This window comes from Miscanthus floridulus, chromosome 2 (genome assembly GCF_019320115.1).
Source record: "Miscanthus floridulus cultivar M001 chromosome 2, ASM1932011v1, whole genome shotgun sequence".
NCBI lineage: Eukaryota > Viridiplantae > Streptophyta > Magnoliopsida > Poales > Poaceae > Miscanthus > Miscanthus floridulus.
In genome coordinates this window covers 11,929,007-11,955,209 of record NC_089581.1, presented here as the reverse complement: position 1 = coordinate 11,955,209, position 26,203 = coordinate 11,929,007, and the positions used below count along the sequence as shown (strand labels likewise).

The 26,203-nt window shown below is 46.3% G+C and overlaps 1 protein-coding gene, 1 long non-coding RNA gene and 1 pseudogene across 6 annotated transcripts; 2 read left to right on the top strand and 1 right to left on the bottom strand.

The window, feature by feature from the left end:
* Positions 1-674: 674 nt before the first annotated feature.
* Positions 675-2,851, bottom strand: LOC136537936 (uncharacterized). The gene is made up of 2 exons (XM_066529912.1): positions 998-2,851; positions 675-810 (listed from the first exon to the last, which is right to left on the bottom strand). The coding sequence occupies exon 1, from the start codon at positions 2,849-2,851 to the stop codon at positions 2,000-2,002; it is 852 nt and encodes a 283-aa protein (XP_066386009.1). The 3' UTR covers positions 675-810; positions 998-1,999.
* A 288-nt stretch (positions 2,852-3,139) lies between these two features.
* LOC136517100 (uncharacterized) lies at positions 3,140-9,205 on the top strand. 5 transcript variants are annotated; one of them, XR_010774223.1, is made up of 4 exons: positions 3,140-3,463; positions 7,865-8,072; positions 8,325-8,620; positions 8,811-9,205. It is a non-coding gene; the product is annotated as an uncharacterized lncRNA (long non-coding RNA). The 5 variants fall into 5 exon arrangements; XR_010774225.1 differs by adding an exon at positions 6,392-7,752 and having other exon boundaries at positions 3,140-6,310; positions 8,325-9,205; XR_010774215.1 differs by having other exon boundaries at positions 8,325-9,205.
* Positions 9,206-11,720: 2,515 nt separating this feature from the next.
* On the top strand, positions 11,721-22,571 carry LOC136513181 (THO complex subunit 2-like; annotated as a pseudogene).
* The last annotated feature ends 3,632 nt before the right edge of the window (positions 22,572-26,203 follow it).

Sequence of the window (26,203 nt, the reverse complement as noted above, 5' to 3'; positions counted from 1 at the left end):
ATATATACTACGAAGGCACGCGCGCTTCGCTGCGCGCGGATGGAAATGCGTGAGCAGCAAACCGAACAGTGGACGCACAGTGACCGAAAACGCGTGAGGGCGGGAGCAGCAGAGGGCGCAGTGGCGCGCGAACAGGTCGCCGGAGTAAATGGGCGTGGCGTGGACGCGGCGGTGACTGTAGACGCGTTTTTGGGACGTGTTTTCTGCGCTGTGATTATGTGAATAGTGATAGCGCGGTATTGTAGCGACGCGTGGACAGGCGGAGGAGAGGCGAATTCCACGGCGGTGTTGAAGAACTTTTTTTTTTAAACGCGGTGTTGAAGAACTTAAGCCGCTTTGCACGGCTCATCCAAAACGGATTCACCGGTGAAGCCAAAGCCGGTGAAACCAGAAAAACTGGCTTTTCCCGGCTTCTAGTTCATTTTAACCCCGACTTACCAAACAGCTTCACGTTACAGTGCCTCGATTTACGCAAAATAGATAAAGCCGAAGCTGGCATAAGCCGTGCCAAAGATGCCCTTAATATTATTACTAGGTAGTGCCCCGCGCTTAGCTGCGGGTTGATGGCTTTCTTGGTTGCAATCAGTAGGTATCACATCGTTCTATAAGGAAAAATAGAGGACACATAATTGAGCAGTTCACTATGATTAGTAAACAGAACAAATTAAGTTGGAGTTCATTCACTGCAGTTCACTATGATTAGTAAACAGAACAAATGAAGTTGGAGTTCATTCACTGCGAATGCGATGATACAGACAGTAGTAATTGAAACGAACAAAGCAGAGTTGTAGCCAGCTGGTGCACCTAGGCCTGAAAGTGAAAAGGCAAAATTTGCCAGGAGACACCGTTAAAGTGTGGCTTTTGTCATAAACCATTCAAAAAATCTGTCTTTGTCAAAAGACATCCTAAATCTGAATTAGTATGCCACAGGACACCAAACTCATCATTATAATTGATTTTAATAGACAGCCACGCGAAATGACGAACATGCCCTTACCTTCTCTTCCCAAATGCCTCGTATGCTCGCGTCGCACGAAGAATGGAAGAAAGCGGCAGCGTGGCGCACCTCTCCCTTGCCGGCGGCGCCCGCAGACGGCAGCAGCGGACCCCACAACTGTGAGACAGCGGCAACGCTTGCCTTCCTGTTGGCGGCGCCCGCAGATGGTGGCGGTGGCGTCCTTCCCCAGCGGCGGCGCTTGCTTCCTACTGGCGGCGGCGCGGCGCCCGCAGACGGCGGCAGTGGCGTCCTTCCATGGGGGCGGTGCCCGCAGACGACGGAAGCGACGTCCTTCCACGGCGGCTGCGGCCCTCAATGACGGTTGCGCGACGGCGCGCGGAGCAGCGGGATTTTGCAAGAATCGGGGCCGCACAGGCATTCAGGAAGAGGAAAGGCAAGGCCATATTTATCATTTCACGTGGTTGTCTATTGAAATAAACTAAAATAATAAGTTTAGTGTCCTGTGGCATATTAGTACAGATTTAGGATGTCTCACAGCAAAGACACGTTTCTTTAGTGGCCTGTGCCAAAAGCCACAATTCAACGATGTCCTGAGGCAAATTTTGCCAAGTGAAAACTATCAGAAAGGTTTCATGGCTTGAAGCAGAGCTGTGAGATGTATCTCGTGCAAGCACAGCCGGAAGCGTCCGGGGTTGTAGTACCCAAAGAATCGCTTGAACGACTCATCGCGCCTGACGACGGTGGCTTCTCTGGATCCCAGGTTGCGCTGCACGAGCCCGATTCCGTACATCTGCAGAACCACGGTGCCGCTCCTCTCCCCGAGACCCATGAACTGGACCGAGTAAGCCGGACCTGGCTCGTGCTCGATGGCATGCCTCCAGATCACCACCTGTCTGGTCCACCTCGCCGCCGGCAAGCTTGAGTTGTCACCTTCCGACAGCGTCCACATCGATATCACACAGATCTCCGCGGCCAGAACGCTCAGCCTCCTGTCCGGCGACGGTGCCAGCATCAGCGCGTCCAAGACGGTCTGGTGGTACCTCAGCCTGTCAAGGCATCCCGGCGGCAGCTCGATGCGCGAAGCCTGCGACGAGCCGGCGTCCAAAGAGACGATGCATGGTGGGTTAGGGGGCCGGGGCTGGCCGTCCACGTGGTCGCGCTTGAGTATGCACAGCCAGTAGACGGTGGATCCGACGACCGTGGCGCGAGAGGCATATCTCGGAGGGATGTACGGGAGGTGCGCCGCGTGGCGGACTGGCGGGGTTCGACGACGGCACCCCACCTGCCGTCCTCCGACGAGAAGGTCTGCGTCCGCAGGTCCGAGTCGGCAGCAAGCAGCCGGAACGAGCGGCCGGCGCCGCCAACGGCGAGCAAGGCGTGTGGGTACGCTTCACGGACATCCGCCGGAGGGAGGCGGGACGCCTGGCCGGTGAGGCTGTTGCAGACGCGCAGGTCAGCTCCGGAAAGGGCGTCGGCCCAACGTTGTTCGACGTCTGTCGGTCGCCGGAGGAGGACGACGAGACCGTCGCGCGAGGCCACGGGATCGAACGAGTCCAATAGGATGGCGTCAAAGCGGAGGAGGTGTTGCCGGCGCGTCTGCGCAACACGATCGCCCGCGGTTGATGCGCGCACCGGCAGCCGGTAGGAGAAGCCGAGGAGGAGGGCGGGGTCGAAGCCACGGCTGGCCTCGGCACGGAGGGCGAGGCTGCGGCAGAAGTCCTCGCTGAGGATGTCGCTGCGGGTAGACCTGGAGGCGGCGGCGTACCGGAGGAGGCTCGCGACGTCCAAGCGCGAGAGGACGTCAAGGCGGAGGTCGAACGGGATGGGCAGTGGCCATGGCTCGGTTGCGGTCCCGTTGTATGTGCAAACGCGTGGGCGCTTCTTCGACGACATAGCTGCTGGTTCCAAGCTCCGCCGGCCTCTGGCCTCCGGGTGTAGTAGATCTGATCTACACGTGGTATACATGTCCATATGGCCCGGGCCTAATGGGGGGCATGAGGCACGGCCTGTTAAGGCCTAGCCCAAGCACGACACGGCCCGTTTGACTTCGTGCCCGTGCTGGCCCGGCCCGCATAGGCGTGCCGTGCTTGGGCCGCACCACTGGCACGCTTGGCCGGCACGACCACGGCCCGATAAAAAGTGTTGGCCCGCTAAGGCCTGACATCACACATCTCCTGGACCACAGATTACTCGGCCGCCTCCCTTTCCCATTCTCCCGTCACGAGCCGTGACTCCCCCTCTCCCCGACCCCGTCCCCGTCTCCGTCTCGGTCTCCCGTCCTCTCCCCAGATCCCGGCCACCGGCCTCTCCCCCTCGGATCCGCGCACAGGGGCACGGCGGCCCCCTCCCATCGGAGCCGCACGCACGGTGGCACGGCGCGGCGGCCTCCTCCCCCTCGGATACGCGCGCAGGAGCGGGCGAGCGGCGCCGCCTCCACCCTTCGGAGTTCCTCGGCGCGGCAGTGAGCCTCTTCTCCAAGCTCCGTCTCCCTCTTCTCTGATTTGTGTGAGTGCATATTCTTCTCTGGAGCCCTGTGATTTTTGTTGATTTTTTTCGATTTTTCTTACTGGAAAGCTTGAGTTTGCCATGGCCATCGTGCTGGTCGTGCCAGCACGGGCACGTCGTGCCTCTCGTGCCGGCACGGCACGTCTAAAGGGGCAAAGGACCGTGCTTGGGCTCGAGGCTCAGCACGGCACGACTACTTACTCGTGCCTATCGTGCCCGTGCTGTGTCATGCCGGGCGGCCCGAATGGTGAATGCAGGCGGCCGCGCCCGTGTGCGCTACAGGAGATCCGGTTGGCTGGCGACCTGGCGTTGGGTGCGGGCGGATGGATGGGTGAGCCACCCGACCCGCCTGATTCGATTCCACTCGACTCGACTCAGAGAGACCCGTGACGCGGGCCCCACCTTTCATCCCCCTTGTGCCTTGGCTTTCTCGTGGGTCGTGGCCCCCACCCTTTCCCGGTAACCGACGGCCTCCGATCCCACGAGCTCCTGCCCCTCTGCATGCACCGCCTTGTGGGGCCGCAAGGTCAGTGGAACCGAGCCCAGGCAGGTCCACGGAACCGGGCGCACGGACGGGTTCCGAGTTCCGCCTGGATTAATTAGCAGTTAGCACAAGCGTTTGCGTGGACCGTCGGTCACTGACCGCGTGGCCCCGGGGTCAAGGCGGGGAGACGCCCAACTGGGTGAGGTGAGGCCTCTAGAAGCTCTGCCTGCCTCGGCGTCAGCCGAGACGGAGATGTTTCCTCAGCTTTTGCACACGTGTGGCCTCCTGCTGCGTTTGGCACAGCCTATGGAGAAGCCTGAATGGGTGAAAAAATTTAAAAAAAAAACTTAGGCCCTGTTTGAATTTTACTTTCTCCGTTCCAAATTAGGAGTCGTTCTAACTTTCTTGACAAAGAGTCAAAATGTCTTAAGTTTGACCAAAATTATAAATAAAATTACAAAGATTTATAACATTAGATAGGTATACTATGAAAATATAATTAATGAAGAATCTAATGATATTTCTTTGGTATCATAAATATTATTATTTTATTATATAAACTTAGTCAAACTTGAGATGATTTTTTAACTCTCCCAAAAATTTAGAACGACTTACAATTCGGGATGGAGGAAGTACCAAACTGCACAATGGGGTTCGAGCTTCTTGCTGCTGCTGCAAACAAAGACTTGCACTACACAGTTTGTTTCTTGTGTTGGTGCAGCTGCGGGCGCAGCCCGCTGATCCAAACAAGTCCAATATAGCTTTTGTAATCTCAAATACTCATGGGATCCAAACGCTTCTGCTTTTAGCGTAGCTTTCACCAATCCAGCCACCTCAACTTCTCTAATCCTAATCTCATCAAATACTCCTAGGATCCAAACGCTTCTACTTTTAGCGTAGCTTTCACAATCCATTGACCTCAGCTTTCGCAATCTCGACCTCAAATACTACTAGGATCCAAACGCTTATGCTTTTTACGTAGCTTTTACAGTCCAGTCACCTCAACTTCCGTAATCCCACAAGTCGAGAGACTTCACCTTTTAGCAGCTTGTAGGTGCAGAAAATATAAAAATGCCCTTGCTGTTTCTTTGATATTACCCCTATCTACCACCGTCATTACGGTGGATTTTAAATATGGCCGCGTTGTCCCGTTTACCTCCCTTATATACACAGTTTCCGCTACAGCTTTAACAATCTGGGATCCAAACAATCACTTATTGTAGCTTTTGAAATCCACCTTTTAAAATTTTGGATAAACATGACCTAATTCCATCAGTTTATACATCATTTAAAAAATATATAAAATATTTTTTTTATTACTACATACTTATGGTTATGGAGCCACAGAGCCAAGTGGGCCTACAACTGTCGTTGGTTCCCCGAGGACCTTGAGATCGACGACGTGAGACGAAGACGTCTCATGTTTACACGGACTGAGAGGGGCTGGGAGAGTTTTCATTAATTAATTACTAGGAGTTGTACTGTGCTGCGATGTTGATGGCAAAATTAATCACGCTTGTGGGATAAGAATAAGATGAGATGGGATGCTGCACGGCCTGCGCCGGATTCATTCTTTACTTTCGAACCCGTTCGGCTGCTCCACATTGGCTGATGTCGGCTGGGCTGCTCCTGCTACAGGAACCAAAATCAGCCAGCTCCCGCAGCTGTTCGGCTGACCCACAAGCGGAGGACCACACCCGCGCGCGCCCTCCCTCATTCCATTCCCCATCGCGCCGCGCCTAGGGTTTGTGCGATGCTCTCGCCCCGTATTCTCCTCGCGACGCCAGCCACGGTGGTCGTCAGCGGCGCACCCCCGCCACACTCCGTTGACGGATCCAACGCCGGCATCCCCCCCTCGCTCAATATCATCCCCATCGCGCCGCGCCTAGGGTTTGGGGTTGCTCTGGCCCCGTCTTCTCCCGACGCCAGCCGCCGCGACCGCCAACGGCACACCCCCGCCCCACTTCGCTGCCGGATCCAACGGCGTCATCCTCCCCTCGCTCAACGTCATTCCCCATCGCTGTCGCCCCTTCTCCTCGTCGCCACGCCGCCAGCCGCCGTAGCCAGCTGCGCAATACCGCCCCACTCCGCCGCCGGATCCGAGCCCGCCTTCTTCCCCCTGTCCGGGTTTGACCGCCTTGTGGGCAGATTCGGGTGTTCTCCGTCGGCGCCAACGGCTCCGCCTTGCAACTCGTCGTCATCACCTTCGGCCTCCATGGATCCCCTCTCAGCGGTTTCTTCAAGTTTTCAACGGCTCCTGTGCAACGGTGTCCATACTGGCACAGTCGTCCCCTTCATCGTGCTCGCCACCTAAAGCCAAGCATTACTACCGGCATTCCAAACGCGCGAAGTTGCTTGAAAAGGCAAGTGTACTCATGTTTATTCCTTACTTATCTTGCCTGTATGTTTCGTGCATCATGCCCATTTCTTTACTGTATCCCCAGATACATCTAGCGTAAGTACAGCACCATAGCAACTACACCTGGGTACAGAATGCGACTACCTAAGAGAGATAGAGCAATTGCGGATGCCTGGATAGGTGTTTTCTCAGCAGCTATGTAATACGAACCCTCCTCTGTTTTTCTGTGAAACTGATCATTTGATCAAAGATGTACATTTTAACTTGTAAGCACCTCCTGTCTCAAGGCTGTGAATGAGCAATACAAATTCAGGTGGGGATCCTCAACCCCCAGTGACCTTCAAAAGAAAAGATGGAGATACCAAATCAGTATACTGTTACTTTGGAGGAGGAACAATCTTTTCTGGGCATGTGTAACGAGCCACTGAATCGCAAGAATACCGTCACCTGGTCGATTATTGGGATGCTAAAGAAGGCAATTGCGGAAGAGCTGTACAGTTTGGTGACCTGGTTTAGTGGTTTATGTTTCTAGTGTAGGTGGTGAATATAATATCTTTTCATGGGTGGAACATCCATTTTCCTGTTATTTGTGGAATTGTGGTGCCAGAGTATCCTCCAGATTATAACATAATCATGTCGTATATCTTGGAACATGACAGCATTTTCGTGAAGGGTTGCCATAATGGACTTCACCGGTTTTTGATCCAGTGTCAACTTCTTCGAGCAGGCTGTCGGTTTGGAGAGGGGTGGTGTTAAATGATGTCTCTCACTCAGTCCACAGTTCCAAACTTTCAATCGAGACTCTTTAATTACCTCACTCACGTCTCGCAAAAAAAATCACCTCACAAAGTAATACTAGTATTGGATATCACGTTCTCACAGGCTCCCAGCGACAAATTGGGCACGCTGTCTTTGGGCCGGGCTGGGCCGCATAAAAAGCAAAGCTATGAAGCTCCGCATGGGCCTCACTTGAAATTCGGACACATCCGCGTTCACGTCTCATCGGCCAATTGTGGCCACACCACTCTCTCGGACCCGCATTACAGTGGGAGACTCCACTCGGCAGACCAGGATCTCAGCGGTCCCACCAGCGGTCATCTTCCTCCTCGCGCTCTCGCTCCTCCTGTCCTTCGGCTTCCGCCGCCACCTGTCCCTCCCTCTAGGTGCGTTTCAGTTCGACGCCGGCGACACGCTCCTCCGCTGCCTCGCGGCCACCGACGTCGGCGGTGACCGGATCCTGGCTGAGGCGGCTGCGCTGCTGACCAACGCCTCGGTGTGCTCCTTCTCCAGCCTCGGCAACCGTCAATCCACCACCGCTTCCCCTACCGCAGCAACCCCACCTCCGGGTCCGGCCCGCGGCAGCGAACTGTGTCCCGGCTCCACGTCGTCCACCTCTGTCTCGCTGCCGCCCTACGTAGGTCTTCGTCGGCTACGAGCAGCCACTGGGTATGCCCGCCCCCTTCTCTTTTCCTTTCTGCCGTGCGAAACCGAGCATCCCAAACCAACGGATCTGACTCAGTTATAAGTATGGCAGCTACTAACTTCGGTTTTTTTTCAGGATTTATTGGGTCCGCCCCTGCCGGCCTGCACATCAGAGGCCAAAAGATTAGGAATCCAGAGATGCATTTTTCTAGAGATGAGCTGATCGGGTCGACGTTCATTGCTTTTGGGATCACATTGTTCGTGTGTTTCTTCTATGTTGCCATCGTATCCAAGCTGCTTCCACCATATGAAAATCGATTCCTGGCTGCCATCCAAAACGATTGGTAAGGAACGTCAACGCAAGACAGATGACTGTTTACTTGTATTTCTTTTGCAAATTAACATTGGAGTATAGGTTGTCCACTTTTGTGCTAGCTAGTAAATTAGGTGCATCGGATTAGCTAATAGTGTTACTTTTTTTGCTATGGTTATAGATGTTATGTTGTTTTCCTTGAAAGAGTGAGATCCTTGCAACATCGTAGCTTGTGCAATTAATATAAGAATTTGCCTAACTGGCCTTCTTCGTAATTTTGCAGGTATTACTGTCTACTTGTGCCGTTGACGCTTCCTGTAATAATTGTGGCTGTCTATCTGCACTGGCTAAGCATGAAGATGTTCAAGCATGCATGAAGAAATCATGTAGCTTTCTTCTAATTTCAGAGTCTCAGAATCCTGGTGAAATTCAAGTTTGGTTTACCTGAAAGTGTCAAGGCAATAGGCTTATACAGCCTGTAAATTATTCTGCTCTCTCCAAGATGTAATCTGGTTGTCCTTCATTCGGTATATATCATTATATTTGTGCCGTCAATTGACAGGAAAGTGCTAAGAATAGGTAAACTTTGCTGAGAATGCTTGGTCTGTCATTTCTGAAATCTATGACAATGAGCTTGCGAGTTTGGTGTGAAATTTGAGTCTATTAATAAGTGATTGCTTTAGAAAAAAAAGGCATTACTATTCCCGTTTAGTTTGTTCTATCACCATGCCGGAGTTGTGGAGAATAAAAGGTGCCTTCCGTTTCTCAGAATGCAGACAGATACGAGGATACTCTGGAGCATTGTGTTGCTGAACTGCTGATGCTAAAAAGCGGTTGCTTGTATGCTCCAAGGCCAAGATGGAGACACGAAATCAGTCTTGTATGCTCCAAGGTCAAGATGGAGATACCAAACTTGCACCTAATACGTCAAACTTTGGTGGCTTTGCGTTTCGGATGTAAACCTGTGGAGAATGCGACTACCTAAGAGAGAGAGAGCAATTGCGGATGTCTGGATAGGTGTTTTCTCAGCAGCTATGTAATACGAACCCCCCTCTATTTTTCTGTGAAACTGATCATTTGATCAAAGATGTACATTTTAACTTGTAAGCACCTCCTGCCTCAAGGCAGTGAATGAGCAATACAAATTCAGGCGGGGATCCTCAACCTCCCCAGTGGCTTTACCAGTTTCTAGAAGGAGAAGCAGCTAGAAATAGTGGCTTTACCAGTTTCTAGTTGGAGAATAGGAGATAGAGTAAAAGCTGGCTAGAGTTCTACTTCATTCCAAATTATAAGTCATTCTAACTTTTTAGAGAGTCAAAGCATCTCAAGTTTGACCAAAATTATATAGAGCATTGCAAAGATTTATGACATCAAATAGGTATTATTATAAAAATATAATTAATGAAAAATCTAATGACACTTATTTGATATCATAAATGTTATTATTTTATTATATAAATTTGGTCAAACTTAAGATGTTTTCATTCTTGAAAGATAGAATGACTTATGATTTGGGATGCATGGAGTATAAAGGAGCAGCTGCTGCCGTGAGCTCCCCTGCAAGGAGCTAAAACCAACCGGAGCTTTACTGAAGTGGCCACGGGCCATACTAGGATCGATCATGTTAAAGCTAACATCTATTGGCAAGGGCTTATACTGAACGTCAACTATAATATAAAAATATATAGATTTTTTTAAAATGTTCTAATATTTTCTAGATAAATATGCAGTTAAAAATACTAAAGATCTGATTGAATATTAAAAATCCATGGAAAATTTATTTTAACTTAAAAAATATGAAAATAGTTTCATATTTTTTTAAACCATGCTCTATGTTTGAGCTAGGTTAGACAATATAATATAGAGAATGATTTTAGGAAAGGCATAAAGTCCGTTAGCCCATCCAAATTGCTACACGTGAGCTGTAGTCCTCGGAGCTTCCTCCTCGAGCGTTGCTATTGACTCTGGTGGTGAGTCCTGCTCCTCCACATCAACGGCTGCATTGAACGAGGAACAGACCGAACAAGAGAAAGCTAGGAGTGAGCGTGGGCGGGATGTGCCCTTGCCCACGGATTCCGTGGTGGAACCAAGACTTTTGATTAAAGGGGCCGAGCAAACATGATGGCAGCTCATAAGTGTGACAAATATATACATCAAGGTCTCAATAGCTTTTCAATGCTTATACAGATGTTTTGTGTTTATAGTAAAAATTGTAATATTATGATTGAAAATGACATTAAATTAATGACTTGCTCAGAAAAGCTAACGCTTGCTCGAGTGTTGGACACTCGATTCTTCTCTTCCTCTTCGTCTCTTCTTCTCCATCTCCGGTGGGCTTAGAGAAAAATTTAGGAGAGGTACGCAGGCCCGGTGGTGGGGGACAAGAGAGATGGCGGCGAGGTGGAGGTGAAGGTGCTGCTGTCAGAGCGGGCGACAAAGGAGGTGTCCGGGACAGGTTGGAGCGGAGGCGGCCATGGCCATGGCGGTGGAGGTGGAGAGGGAAAGGAGGAGGTCGCAACAGGCGGTGGGCGGCGGCGGTGCATCGGGAGGATGTGTGAAAAATAAAATCGAGTGTTTTGGGCCCTAAAACACTCGGGTGTATGCTAGACAGATTCAATATTTATATGGATGTGTGTTATAAAAATTTCTTGCTGGGCCCTGCTAGCCTCTCTAGTTCTGCCACACAGACTCCCTGCATTGTTTTTTTCCTCTCAAAAGTTATTATTGTAATAAATATATTAATAAAATAAATAAACATGGAAAAGTGCTATATTTATCCAGGGACGGAGATTCAGTGTGGAACTAGAGGTTGTTACGGTTGTGATTCTGTCAAAGGCCTAAGCTGCTGCGAGCTCCCTCCCTCCCTCTATAGTTGGCCAAACGGGCCGCACGGCACGGCACTAGCACGGGCACGGCCAGGCACGGTAGACTAACCGTGCCGTGCCTGTTAGTGCCGCCGTGCCGATGTGCCGGCCCAGGCACGACACTATTAGGTCTTAGCCGTGCCGTGCCGTGTCACTGGGCACGACGGCCCAGCAGTGCTCGTGTCGACACTGGCACTATAAGTGATCAACACTTCAAACTGATCAGAATCACAAAGTCTGAATGTTTAGAATCACAAACTGATCAGAATCAAAGAGTCACACAAATTGATCAGAATCACAAACTGATCAGAATCAAAGAACTTATCAAAGAGTCTAAGTCACACAAAGTTACATGTTCAGAGAACTTATCAAAGACTCAAAGTCACATAATCACACAAACACAGCAGAGAACAAAATAATATTTTATTGGGAGCTTTAGTGCAATGGCTGCCTCATTAAAAACCTGTCTAGGTAAAACTCACCCTTGTGAGAAACCCTAAACAGGAAAAAAGAGTACAGCCCAGTTCCAATTATAAAGTTCATCAAAGTCCAGTCCATAGTCCATAATATTACAGTCCCATTACATAAATGATAACTAATCAAGATAAAGTTCTTTAAATGCTTCTTGAAGCTCCTTGTCCTCCACCATGTGTTGCAGCCAAGCTTCAGCAGCCTTCCAATCTTTGATGCAGGTCAACATCTCCACCATTTCAGGCTTTAGCTTCCTCCGCCACTCCTCGATGATCCTGCCAGTCATACTAAAAGTGGATTCTGAAGATATGGTTGAAACAGGAACAATTAAAATATCTTTAGCCATGATTGACAGCACTGGATATGTGAGTTTGTGCTGATCATTATAAACCTGTAATTTAAACAATTGTCAGATCTTTTGTTTTTATTTTATGCTGTGAGGTTTTCTAACTCTGGTTTTCTCAAGGTGTAACCAACAAAAAACATTGTTCATTTGTTCCTTCTTCAATCTTTTATCTGTACTGTGGTGGCCATTTCCTAGTTTCCCTATTTTATCACTGTTTTCATTGTTATTAGATTTGTATCAGTTCATTTTCCTCAAGCTGTGCAAATTTAGGTGTTACTGAACCAAAGGGAACTCGTATGAATATATGATTTCACTGATTGTAGTCTCTCTATGTTCTTTTTTATGTTCTATATATAGTTTGATTGGCGCTGGATCTATTTGTTTCTCAAATGGGATGTGTCATGACCAATTGTTTTCTCCAGCTATTCTCACTTGCTTCCAAATGACGACGAGGCGTTTGAGCATTTTGATTCTTTCATTTCAAGAAGAATTGATGAGGTTGGTATTCCTTATAAGTTTGTGGCATAAAGGAAAGAAGGTTGATGGAGGGAAAAATTTAGAAGTTTCTTGAACTAAAAGCCTTATGTACAGCCATCCCTTCATGTGACATATACTTGACTGGAACAATTTCTACCTCCACATGTGAATTTGATCTTACATTGACAATATGGCCATATTGATTTCTCTTTAAGTAATATAGGACATTGAAGCTATGACTAACGAACTTACTCCTCTTTTTCTTGACTTCAGGCTAATAAAATTGGCAAAATCAACCTTGCTGCTACTGGAAAGGACCTTATGGATGACGAGAAACAAGAAATTACTATCGATATGTATACAGCATTGGAGATGGAAACTGATATAGTTGGGGAGCGAGCCCCTGAGATGGAGAAGAACCAGAAACTTGGGCTGCTTCTTGGTTCTCTCTCTGTGCATGACTGGTAATATACATATGTTCCATTGTTTCTTTTACTTGATCTATCAACAACAACAACAACAAAGCCTTTAAATTAAATTAAATAAATTTAAATGTATTTTTATTGTTTTATTCATAGGTGGCAATCACATTTCTGTAGGAGATGCACCAGTATTTTTGTGCATTTTGTAAACATAATAGTTGTATAATCATATTGTGAAGATAATAAGATATTTAAAAGCACTTTTTAGTCTAGACTGACTTGGTTGGGACAAAAATGCTTTATTGTTGTAAATATTACTGATTGATTCCCTCTGTTCTTTCCTAGGTATCATGCACAACTACTCTTTGAGCGCCTTGCGCACCTAAATCCTGTTGAGCACATTGAAATCTGTTATGAATTATTTAGGTTTGTTGTATTTCTTTTGATCCAATTATTATATTTCTTAGGTTTATGCAGTTTAACTTATATTCGCCTTTATTCTTTTTCCTTTATGCAGAATGATTGAAAAGACAATGTCTTCAGCCTATCATATAGTTTGTCACCTGTACTATTACTTGCCTCCTAGAAATGATGCTGACAAGACAGGCACATCTGCTGTGTCTGTAAGTTGATTTGATCTACCAAAGGAGTTTTTCCAAATGCTCGCCGCTTGTGGACCATATCTTCATCGTGATACTCAATTACTTCAAAAGGTGACTTAAATCTTTTACCACTGCTCGCTATCATGCATACTTGCCGCTGCCAAACTGATGGCTTAGTTCAGCTTACAGATGCTACATTATTGATTGCGGCATTGGAATTCTTACAGAAGCACCACACTAGCCTTTGCATTGCATCTAGTTATAGTCATGACTAGAATTTCCTCCATTCGTTGCGATAAACCAAAATGTCACTGTTGTTGCCTAGTAGTTATAACAAATCAACAACCAAGTTTTGCAGCCTTGCAGTTGCAGTGCAAAATGTTTCTTTGCTTGGAATTTGCAAGTATCCAGTTTCACATGAATACTAGTGAAAATGTTGAACATCATGTACTTAGTGATCCATCGTCCATGTTTACTTTTTAGGTTTGCAGAGTATTAAAAGCGTACTACCACTCATCAAAAGAGTCAACCCGTGCAGCAAATGTAGTTTCACCAGAATCTCGAATCGAGGAAGCACTTGGGTCGTGCTTGTTTCCTTCGTTGCAGCTTATCCCTGCTAATCCTGCTGTTGATATGGAGATATGGGGGGTTATTTCCCTTCTTCCATATGAGGTTTATATTATATAATTTTGTAGTGCTCTATTCATGTTTTTAGCAATTTAGTACCTTGATTATCCTTAGTCTCCAGGCCCGCTATCGTCTATATGGTGAATGGGAGAAGGAGACCGAACAAAACCCAATTGTCCTTGCTGCAAGGCAAACTGCAAAGGTTACTTTTCTATTCTGTTTAATGTTTTTTAATCTATCACTTCATGTTAAGTTTTGAATTCACACACATCGTTTTTTTAATCAGCTGGACACCAGAAGGCTCCTAAAACGGTTGGCTAAGGAAAACCTGAAGCCACTTGGACGCATGGTGGCTAAACTTGCCCATGCGAATCCTATGACCGTGCTTCAGACAATCGTCCAACAGGTATGTGGAACAGAAGTTGTGTGATGTATTCACTGTTTTTTAGGTTGGTAATTATTCGATTTCAGCTAGAAAATATCATGTGCTGCATATGCAAAGTTCCAAACATCGTATTTCCTTGGGAAACCTGAACCACCATGCCTATTTCCCAGCGACTGATGTTTTTTCGAATGAGTGCTGTTTAGCCTTTTCAAATTAATCATCTAACTCCATAGTTCAATATCATCTTGCCATGCATGGCATCTGCCAATAGCCATGGACCATGGTGTTCTTTCCTGTTTCCATGCTATTTGATATACCGTAGTGGTATGGCTATTGCTGCCATGCTTCACTGGTGCCCTGCATAACTAGAACCCCCCCCCCCCCCCCCCCCCCTCCCCGACACAAAAAAAAAAGGGCGTACCTAGTGCAGAGAGCTCCCGCTCTGTGCGGGGTCTGGGGAAGGGTGTCAGTGGCAAGTCTTACCCTCGCTTGTGCAATGCGAGGAGACCGCCCCTCCCCGACACACACACACGCAAAAGGTTAGTTACGTTAAGCTGTTTGTACATCTGCCTAATAAACGTTATGGAAGTATGCTTATCTATTTAGTGTGAACTCACCTCTAGGTAATTGTTCCTTGTTTAGAATTGGTCCAACTGACAATGGGATGATTATTGTCATGAGAAAGACAAGATATGGCGAGAAGGGTACTGTATTGGAACTGGTGTGAATGGAGTGAAAAGTTTAGAAGAGATTTTAAGACATTCACTATTTGTAATTCGTTATGGACTGCATTTGGGAGCATGGTTATCTCTTTTGCAGGGATGACTGAACATGATCCCAAGGAGATAATATCTGACTTTTGGAAACTTATCTCTAATATACAAGGAATCCAGACAAATCTGACAAGGAAATTAGCTACTGTTACCCCTAATTTTCAACTAACCTTGCACTTGTGGGCACTGCAAAATAATCATTTTTGGTCATGTTAGGGTCAATGTTTTTAAGGCGTCGCTTTGGCGTCGTCTAATCGGCAAGGCGCTACAGGCGGGACGATTTGGCGGACGACTCGCCTCAGATTGGTATGGCGTCCGCCTTACTACCATGGCGTCCGAAAGTCGTCGATTTGGCGTCCGATTCGTCGAAATCGAGCAAGGCGGGCGCCATATGGGGATGGCAAACGCGGGCGCGGGAGAAAGGACGGGGAAAGCATCGCGCGCGCGGGAGATTAGGCGCGCGGGGAGAGAGGAGCGCAGGAGAAATCAGAGAGCAGAGAGAGGAGCGCTCGCAGGGAAGACGGACCTACCCGCGCGAACGCGTTCGCCCGCGCCGCCGGTAGAAGCTGCTGCCGCCGAGGCTCCGCCTCCCCCTCCCCCTCCCCTGTTCCCCATCCGCGCGAAGAGCAGCCGTCGGCGGGCTGCTGTTTCCCCGTCGCCTCTTCCGGTCCTCCATTGAGCAGGACACGAGCCGCTTCGCCTCTCCCTTCCCTCTTCCCCACCCGCGCGAGGAGCAGCAGCCGGCGGACTGCTGTTTCCCCACCGCCTCCTCTGGTGAACATCGAGCAGGAGCAGGACCCGAGCCGCCTCCTCCAGTCTTCCCTCGAGCAGGAGATCTTGAAGGGGAGACGGCGGCGGCTGTCGATCTGAGAGCACTGACCAGAGAGGAAGGGGAAGCAGAGGGGCGGAGGGAAGAGCAGAGCAGCGCATCAGGAGGAGAGGGAAGCAGAGCAGGGCATCCGGAGAGGGGCGGAGGGAAGCAGAGCAGCCACTCGTGCGGTCGTGCCGTCGTGTGGAGGCGGAATAGCAGTGGGGAGCGGCGGCGCCAGGAGGGGAAGGAGCACATGGTCTGCCTAGTGGGCTGGGCAAGCCCACTTCTTACTCGGCTCCTTTCTTTTTCTTTTTTTTTCCTTTCCTTTTTTCTTCATCTACTGCTCTAAGCTGCTGTTTTCATTTTTTAATTAATTTCTTAAGGCGTCGCCTCGCCTCACGCTTTAGTCGCTTAAGCGTAAGGCGGTAGTCAGTCGTCTCGCCTCGCCTTACCGCCTTGAAAACATTGGTTAGGGTAATTGAGGTGCAGGGACACAGTTCGTCAGAGGATCTCTAGATCCACCTCTCTCCAGACCAGTTTCTTAGGCATTAGTGGGTTTTGGAAAAAAAAGGCCTGTTTATACAGTGTACATGGGTACTGAAGAGTCCAAAGGGCGCAGTATTAATCAATCTCACAGAAGCCTAAGCGGTTGTTTGCATGCTGTAGTTAGGGCATTGTCCATAACTTCATATTCCTTTGCTCGTTGCATGTGGTCCTTCCTGTGCTAGTTGGTATGCCGTGCATGCATCCATGCAAAACACAGAACTCTAGCCATTTATGCGGCGAGACGTCGGCCCATGAGCGCTGTTACAATCGGGGGAGTTACTAGCGCAATGATCGACACTCTGTCTTGGTATACGTTTTTCTACTTCTCACACCTAAGAGCAAGTATAATAACAGGCTGTAAGCCGACTAAATGCTGAGGTGGAGGAGAGAGGGGAGGAGAGAGAGGAGAAGCGGGCTGTAAGCTTACAGCCGGCTTGGGCACAAGAACCAAGAAAATCTGTGAGTGAGACAAGTGGGCCATGTATTAACTGTAAAGAGCTAACTACTATATGAGTGGGCTAAGAGAAGGCTGCAAAGAACCTTACAGCCAGCAAGCCGGCTGTATGACCGGACTGGAGGGAGTAATATTTATTATCACACTTTTTCTTTAGTGTTGAAATCAATGCTTACAATTCAGTGATCCTGGAACAAAATTTATAGTCATACCTTGGGTTGTTTGCACTATGCTATGCCTTAAATTCTTGTGTATTTTTCAGATTTATTTACAGTTGCACGCCAAAATTTGCAGGTTGAAGCATACAGGGATATGATTACACCAGTTGTGGATGCTTTTAAGTACTTGACTCAGGTAGTAACTATTATTTTATCTATGTATTGTGCATATTTTTTATGTTCAATTGTAATTATTGCATGATTTATGAATCTAGCACTACCCTTTTACTGTATCAGCTACAATTATTTTAACATGCCTTTGGATTGTCATCTGTTTTATTTACAGCATTGTTTAATCGTATACTTCATTTACAGCTGGAGTATGACATCTTGCAATATATTGTCTTTGAACGCTTGGTACAAGGTGGTCGTGCGAAACTTAAAGATGATGGACTTAATCTCTCAGATTGGCTTCAATGTCTTGCATCCTTTTGGGGGCACCTGTATGTACGTTTTGACTCCGAAACTGTTATTACATTCTGGTACCCTACATTTATATTACTTTGTTGCACTTGATTACCCTTTGCAAATTCATTACATTTATTAAGGGTTCTCGTATTCAGTTTTCAGATTTTTAATTGCCATGCTCCCAATCATTAATGATAAAGTATACTCTGCTGCTGACTCTGTTTTGATCCAATTCATTTTTACAGGTGCAAGAAGCATAATGCTGTGGAACTGAAAAGCCTTTTGCAGTATCTTGTTAATCAACTGAAGAAGGGCGTGGGCATTGAACTTGTTGTCCTAGAGGTCTCTTGGCTGCTCTTTTTAAGCTTTCTTTCTGCCTTCAAATTGTATGAGTCTGATGCCTAACATAATTAGCCATGCAGGAGTTCATTCAGCAAATGGTGAATGTGCAGCACACAGAGAACATGACAGAGGAACAGGTCGATGCTATGGCAGGAAGTGAGACTTTGCGGCAGCAAGCTTCACTGTTTGGAGCAACAAGAAACTATAAGGTTGAGGGGACATTCATCTATCTCAGCAGCATATTAAGATCAAACTATTTCCTTACCGGAAAATGTAATTCTTTTGCAGGTGTTGAGTAAGTCCACAAATAGGCTAAGGGATTCGTTGCTTCCGAAAGAAGAGCCCAAACTTGCACTTCCTATGTTACTGCTGCTTGCTCAGCATCAGTCCAAGTAAGATTTTTGATTAATTTAGTGGAGCCACTATCAGGCAAATGGCGATGCAGAAATATGAATGGCATGATTAATAATGATTTATACCACCAAAGGAAATAAGCACTGGAGTAGGGTAGGGGTCAAGCATCGGCTGAGATTATTTGTTAAATTATATTTTTATCTGGCAAAAAAAAAAATTAACAAGCGGTAGAGTCTTACCGCGTGTGACCGGAAGGTCACAGGTTCTCCTCGCATTGCACAGGTGAGGGTTTGCCACTGACACCCTTCCCCAGACCCCGCACAGAGCGGGAGCTCTCTGCACTGGGTACACCCTTTTTTTATATTTTTATCTGGCAAATTGGCCCTTAGTCTGGCCTATGCCCTCCCTACAGAAAATTCATGTGTTGGCAATAGATCCTGTCATATTTAATTTTAGCTTTATGCACCAATTTCAAACCTTGATAAAACTGTTTCTGTTCTCAGGATCATAATAAATGCTGATGCCACATATATCAAAATGGTCAGTGAGCAGTTTGATAGATGCCATGGAATACTTCTTCAGTATGTTGAGTTTCTTTCAAGCGCTGTAACTCCAACCGCCTATGCTCAACTAATACCTCCTTTGCAAGATCTGGTACATAAATACCACATTGAGCCAGAGGTAGTATATTTCGATTTCTACCACCGCTTTTGCTCACCTTTGTTGTTGCCTTGTGTGTGGGTGTTGGTGGTGCTACTTGTTTCAGTTCTGTTCTTCATTATGGGTAACATAGTGGTCTTTATCTTTAAATCCAGGTTGCTTTCCTTATATACCGCCCAGTGATGCAGCTTTTTAAGAGCAATAATGGAGGTGACACTTGTTGGCCTCTTGATGATAACGAGGAAGGAGAATCTGTATCATCTGATGATCTTATCTTAGATCTTGACTCGTCTCAGGAACCAATCATGTAAGTCTTCCATAGTTCCATGATTAATTTGACTGTCTTTGACGAGTATGGATGTTTCTCATTACATTTGTTTTGGTTTGATGGAGATGATTTGGTCCAGTATTGTTTAATCCCTAAACACCCTATAACTTGTATTAATTTGTATTCTTATTTTAGTAACTTGAGCCATTCGAATCCGTACGATGCATGCTTCAGATTCTATTTCTTCACTTCGATTATCTATTCTGTTGCATGGATTATGAATGTTATATTGTTAATTTCCATATTTTTACCCTCGAAATTGTAGGGGAATTGCCATTCTATGTTTATTGAATACTGAGGTACAACGGTGGCTAAGAGTTCCTGTGTCCCTCCACCGTTATCTAATATTCACAACTGTTAGGCTTCTCAAACGATGTCTTACACCAGTGTTCTGTCATGGTATTGGTGAAGTACAAATATAGAAGTTAAATACTCCCTCCATTCCAAATCATAAGTTGTTCTAGCTTTTTCTATGTCTAGAGACATAATAAAAACTATGTATCTAGAAAAGCCAGAACAACCTATAGTTTCAAATAGAGGGAGTAGCAAATAAAGGATTGTTTTGAAAGAAATATATACTTCTTCCAAAATGTCAAAGCACAAATACAGAATTTTTTTCCTCATATTTTCCCATTCAAAATATCTTTTCATTTTTTCCGCGGTGAGAGGTCTCTTTATCATCCCTGATGGCTTGTGGAAACTAGCAATTTCTTAAATGCTTGAATGTTGAATTATTATACTCATGCCTTCTTTTTGGCTTAATAATCGGCTGGGATTTACGTAACTTTCAGATTTAGTGATAATTAACTTCGATACATGTTTATTGAAGATCTGCAGTGCATGATTACCGGACTATTAGTCCATGGCAATTTAAGTTACCAACTCACATGAATATTCTGTTTTGCTACAGGTGGTCAGATCTTCTTAACACAGTCCAGTCAATTTTGCCAGCAAAAGCTTGGAACAGTCTTTCACCAGATTTATATGCTACTTTCTGGGGCTTAACACTCTATGATCTTCACTTTCCAAAAGACCGTTATGATACAGAAATCAAGAAGCTGCATGAGAATCTCAAACAATTGGAGGACAACTCAGATAATTCTAGCATTGCAATTTCAAGACGTAAGGACAAGGAGAGAATCCAAGATTTACTTGACAAGCTGAACAGTGAATCTCAGAAGCACCAGCAGCACATTGCATCTGTGGTCCAAAGGTTAGCCCGTGAAAAGGATAAGTGGTTGAGCTCGAGTCCAGATACAATGAAAATCAACATGGAGTTCTTACAGCGCTGCATATTCCCACGATGTGTTTTTAGTATGCAAGATGCAGTGTATTGTGCTACATTTGTCCAAACACTACACTCCCTTGGGACTCCTTTCTTTAACACAGTCAATCATATCGATGTTCTCGTCTGTAAAACCCTACAGCCAATGATATGCTGTTGCACGGAATTTGAAGCTGGCAGGCTTGGAAGATTTTTTCATGATACGTTGAAGATGGCCTACTATTGGAAGGTATTTTCCCCCTCAACTGTTACCACACATTTATCATTGCTGTATTCATGGTAAAGAATGGGAGTCTCGGTTATTGTTTTAGTGCTTCTTAACTGTTTACCTCCAACACACTGCAGAGTGATGAATCTGTTTATGAGCGTGAATGTGCAAACAAACCAGGTTTTGCAGTGTACTTGAGATACCCAAACAGCCAGCGTGTATCCTATAGTCAGTTTGTTCGGGTAGGTTTTATCCGTTCTTAAAGTTATATTTACTGTTGCTTGAAATTCTTTCCCTGTACATTCTATCATTTCTCATGTAATAAATGAAGAAAAGGTCATGACAGACCTTTGCTATATGCTTCGAACACAATCACACCGTTCGGCTGGTGGCCTCAACAGTGAAGTTTGGATGGTTCAGGATGATTTAATAGTGTTCTGTGAGAGAGAATGAGTTGAAACAAGCGGAAACAATCCGGTAGTAGACCAGCCGAACGCAGTGAATAATTTTTATAAAGTGGCTTTGTAATCGTGCATACTCAATCCAGTAATAATGATAGTTCGCTGAATCTGAATGTGTGAGGTATGGAGTAGAAGGGGAACTTATACATTGGAATTAGGAAAGAGCTACATAACTCCCTGAACTATAGCTGTTGGTCTACTTCACCCCCTAACCTACAAAATTAGGAAGATGCAAAAGCTGGGAAATCTACCAGCTGGAATGTAAATCAACAAGTCTCTACTTCCAATGTAAACCAGATGGTAACTTGCATCCAGTGCCGTGGAAGGTTTCGTCATCTTCTCAAAGAAATGCAGTTACACATAATGGAGCAGCTAATCCTTCTGGTGAGTCTACTGATCTGATTGACTCTACCGTGAGACAGCAAAAAAGACCTCCGATTGAGGAGCAAGATAGATCAGGTAAACGGAGGAAAGGAGCAAATGAACCCGATTTGAGTGAACACCATGTAGACAAGGAAAAGATTTTGGACTCATGTGGCAGAGATAAGTTTCGTTCAGTGGATTATGAGAAGATTCCTAATGAGGAACAAAACTTAAGTAGGGCAGGCAAAATGAAAGAGAAATCTGATGATAAATACGACAGAGATCCTAGGGAAAAATTAGTTCGAGGTGAAAGGCGTTGTGGGGAAAATGCCATTGAGAGATCAACAGATAGATTGTCGGAGAGGAGAGAACGTTCTATTGAAAGGATGCAAGAGAGAGTTACAGACAAAGCCATTGAAAAAGGTAGAGAGGATAGAAATAAGGATGAGAGGAATAAAGTTAAATATGCTGAACCTTCGGTGGACCGGACACATTCTTCTGATGAACGATTCCGAGGGCAAAGTTTGCCACCGCCTCCACCTCTTCCCGCAAGTTTTGTACCCCAATCAGTTGGTGCCAACCGACGTGAAGAAGATGCTGACCTATGGGGTGGGAGCTCCAGGCATGTTCAAAGGTCATCTCCCAGGCGCGATGAGAGAGAAAGGAGGCAGTCAGAGGAGAATACTTCGTCATTTCAGGATGATGGGAAGCACAGAAGAGAGGAAGATATTCGTGATAGAAAGCGTGAGGATAGGGATGCTTTATCAAACAAGGTAAAAGACGTCTTTACCAATTTATGTCCTGCATCTGGTGTGTGACCACTGTGTACTCTTCTTTTTTGTTGTATCAGTACAATTTTACATTTGTTCTGTATTCCATGATTGTCAGCTGCCATTTGACAGCAGAAGAATCCTATAGCTGTAATTTCACATATGCTGCGTTGTAAGGTGGCTTTAACTTCAAGAACCACTTGTTTGACTTACAGATCCTTTGTTGATTGTATAGGTAGATGACAGGGATAGGGAAAAGGGGACTTCTTTGAAAGAAGACAGTGACCCTAGTAATGTTTATAAATGGAGAAAGATCAAGCGAGACCAGACGCAGGATGGCGAAGGCGGCCAGTAGAAAAGTGCACGGGATCCTGCTGTGGTGCGAAGTGAAGCCGATGGAAATGACATGAGCGCCCCAACGCAGGATGGTGTTTTCTTGGCCCATTGGAGCCCGAGAAACGTTTTCTCAGGGGAGAAACATATTCCACCTCTCTTCTTTAATTGTTCTTCCACGTCAGCAAAACATCTACATGGCAGGATAATCAATGCTATAGAAACTACCATGGACGCTGTGTTGGGACTGCCCTAAGAAGCCTCAAACAAGGCCAATAGGGCAAGTTCTTGTACAGAAGAGTCGCGAAGAAAGAATAAAAACTACGGCCAACGATCCATATCCAACTCATATGGCAAAATGCCCTCGAGACCTTGGGCCCTTGCCATACACCATAAAAGGACTCATCTCTAATGTTCTTTAGGTGTTAAGACTAGGTGAGGCCCCCCTAAAAAAACAACCATTTCTATGTTTTCAAATCCACCAAGCAACTAACTCAACTTGAGAATTGAAGCCCTTGTGATATTGCTTAGCCACTTGATGCCTAGCATGGCGCCACCATTCAGTAAAGATAGTGTCATTTGGCCCTGGTGCTTGCTGTTGCAGACCAACCTAGCAAACCACACTTGTATCACTTCATCCAAAATCTTGCATACGCAGCACGTATGCCCCCATCTAATCTGGATCCTCTAGAATTACATATACACGTTCTAATGCTACCTAGTTGGCTTGACATTGCCCTGCTGAAAAGCTACTACAGTCTTATGGCGGCAGATGGAAATGATTTCTTGGGCTGTGATGAGACCTTGATGAACTTCCGACTAAAATGATGTATCTTTAGCCAAATGTTGGTTGCTGTAGTAGTTTTGGTATATAATAGATCACCAAATGATTAGGGCAGCCCCAGTGCACGAAGCTCCCGCTTGCGCAGGGTCCGGGGAAGGGTCCGACCACTTGGGTCTTTTGTATGCAGCCTTTCCCTGCATTTCTGCAAGAGGCTGTTTCCAAGAGATCACCAAATGATTAACATATAGAAAATTGCCCAATGTTCCAACCATGACAATGATGAGGGGGGTCTTGTCTGGTGGTAACTGCATGCCGTGCATGATTGGTGGTGTTTTTGGCAATCCCTGGCTTAGTCGTTGCTAGGTTTGAAAGCAAATCCCCCCTGTAACAGCATGGTTTACGTATTCATTAAGTTTCCTTAAACTGTGGCGATCCTTCGTAACAAAAGGAAAATATTAATCGCATCCTACCTCATATGTTTGAATCGTTTTCAATAAATGTATTACATTTGTGCAAATGAAAGGCAAATATAACAGCAAATCAGTGAGTCACATTTTTTCTCTCCTATACTTTTGTAGTCATAAAAGAATTACTTTTGTAGTATTATGCTTTCTGGTGCTATTCACTTGCACATGTTTACATTATTTACTATTTAACGACATTTGAATTGTGTTTTAAGAGCAATTCAATTTATTATGCTAGTTCTGTTTCTCGAACGAACCTAACTTGGTTTAACTGCAGAATGCACGAGAGGGAATGGGAAGAGGAAAAGCGACCAAGAACTGAAACAAAAAGGAAGCATCGGAAATAGCTGATTCAGTTGGGCCTCATAAATTTTCTCCAAGCACAGTAGTGGATCCACTTGAATTTCATGTTTTCGTGTAGTGAGAAAACATGTTTCAGCATAGCTAAGCAGATCGTTTCTTAGTGTACTGGGCCAGTTAGGGGATGCGGAGCTTAAGATAACGGTAAAGCCTTTCCTGTCAAGCTCACCAATGTGAATTTAACAGATGGAGATGAGCCATGTTTAGCTTCATACATTTTGTGCTGTAAACAATGTGGAATGTGGCATAGTGATTTGTACTGTGAACATAGATGGGTGGCTCACCATCCGGGTATTTTGTATTTTATTACTAACTGCTAACATGTTTGGTGTAGGAAGCATCACCATTTTTTGCATTGTGTAGGAGTAATGTTAGGGATGCAGCATAATTGAAATGTACATATTGTGACCAGAAAATTTTTTCCTTGCTATTTAGCTGTTTGGTTCACTAAAGTTTGCTCAGACGTTGGTTGTTCCTCAACCATGCATCCTTAACCGCTCGCTCCCAAAAATAGGCGTTTCGACCGGCGTGGAGGCCGCCCCACAGTTACCGCGTGGAACGTCTCCAACACCAGGTCATTGACCTCTTGCATAAATCTGCGCCTCCTGTGCTGTGCCGCTCTCGGTCGGCCAAGAGACTGTCAGAAGCTTGAGGTGAAGGTTTTCCTTCCATCTTTGCAGGGAGATCGGATCAGACACAGGGCAAGGCCATGGAGCCAATGGCGATCGTGACGGTGACCGGGGGCGTGCTGGGCCCGGTGATCGTGCTCCTGTCGCGCATCCAGCCCGTCGTCGATTTCTTCCGCCGCCTCTGCAACTGCTTCCGCCACCCTCAGCGTCGCCCTGCCAGGCCGCTCAGGGCGCCATGGTATAAGCCTGCAGCGGCAGAGGAGTAGAGCACATCTGTCACCTGTGCCTGCACCGAACTGGCCTTCGTGTACCGCCGGCTCTAGTATCTTTTTTTTAAGTTTTATCGATCCAATCTGTCTACAGATAGGCGTCTGTTATGGCAGCAATTACGTTAATTAATCTCCGCCTTCACATACAAGGACCATGGCTCGCAATTGATGGTTTTCAGCCTTTTTTCTTGACTGTCTACAGAATGTGAACCCGACCGATCTTCGTTCATCGGGGCATACTCTATTGTGCAATCAGAGCTTGTATTTCATCGAACCTGTACCTCTATGGTCACATATATGACACATTAACTATAATTTGGTGAAAATTTTCAAATTTGGACACCGATAGAAGGACCGACAAAATTTTCTCGAATACACAAAATGGTATGGTTATATTTATCTCGAGTAACCCTTTCATAATCACAAACTTTATTAAATATTATATCTATGTTTAATAAAAAAAAGTCATGATTAAAATTGAACCACCAATACTATTAAACATAAAAAAATGGCCACATATGATGGTCCGGGAACCACTTTAGAGCATTTCGAACAGTATAAAAAATAATCTAAAAAATTGCTTTTGCAAACTTTTCAATATAACGGTAATGCTTAGGGGCAGGCGTCTGTCCGACCGGATGCCGCCTTCTTGCGCCTACGCGCTACCGTACCAACCCAACAAACCTGCCTCTCTATACGTCTCCCCCATCCCTATCTCAAAAATATCTCCCGACTCGCTCGCCCGTCGCGTGCTTTACTGCGTTGTGTGGCCATTCTCTCGCTCCACTCTGCATCGCCGCCGTGGCCATCTCGCCGCGGCCCCCCCATCCTGCGCGCTGCCCCAGTCTGCCATGCTACCACGGCCATCCCTCGCTGCGCTTTCCTACTCCAGCTCGCCGTTGCAGCCATCCGTGGCGCCGCGCCCCACTCAGCACTCGCCCGACGCGGCCATGGCGTGGACCACGCCACCACCACCCCGACGCCACCAGGAGAAGGTCGTCGCCGGCTAGGACATCATCTCTCGCGATCGGCCGAAGACACTACGACAGGAAGAAGCACATGTTTTAAGTGTTTCATCTGTTTCATAGGTATGTTGCAAGTGTTTCGTGTGAATGTTGCAAAAATAAATCGGGATGTTGCATATGTTG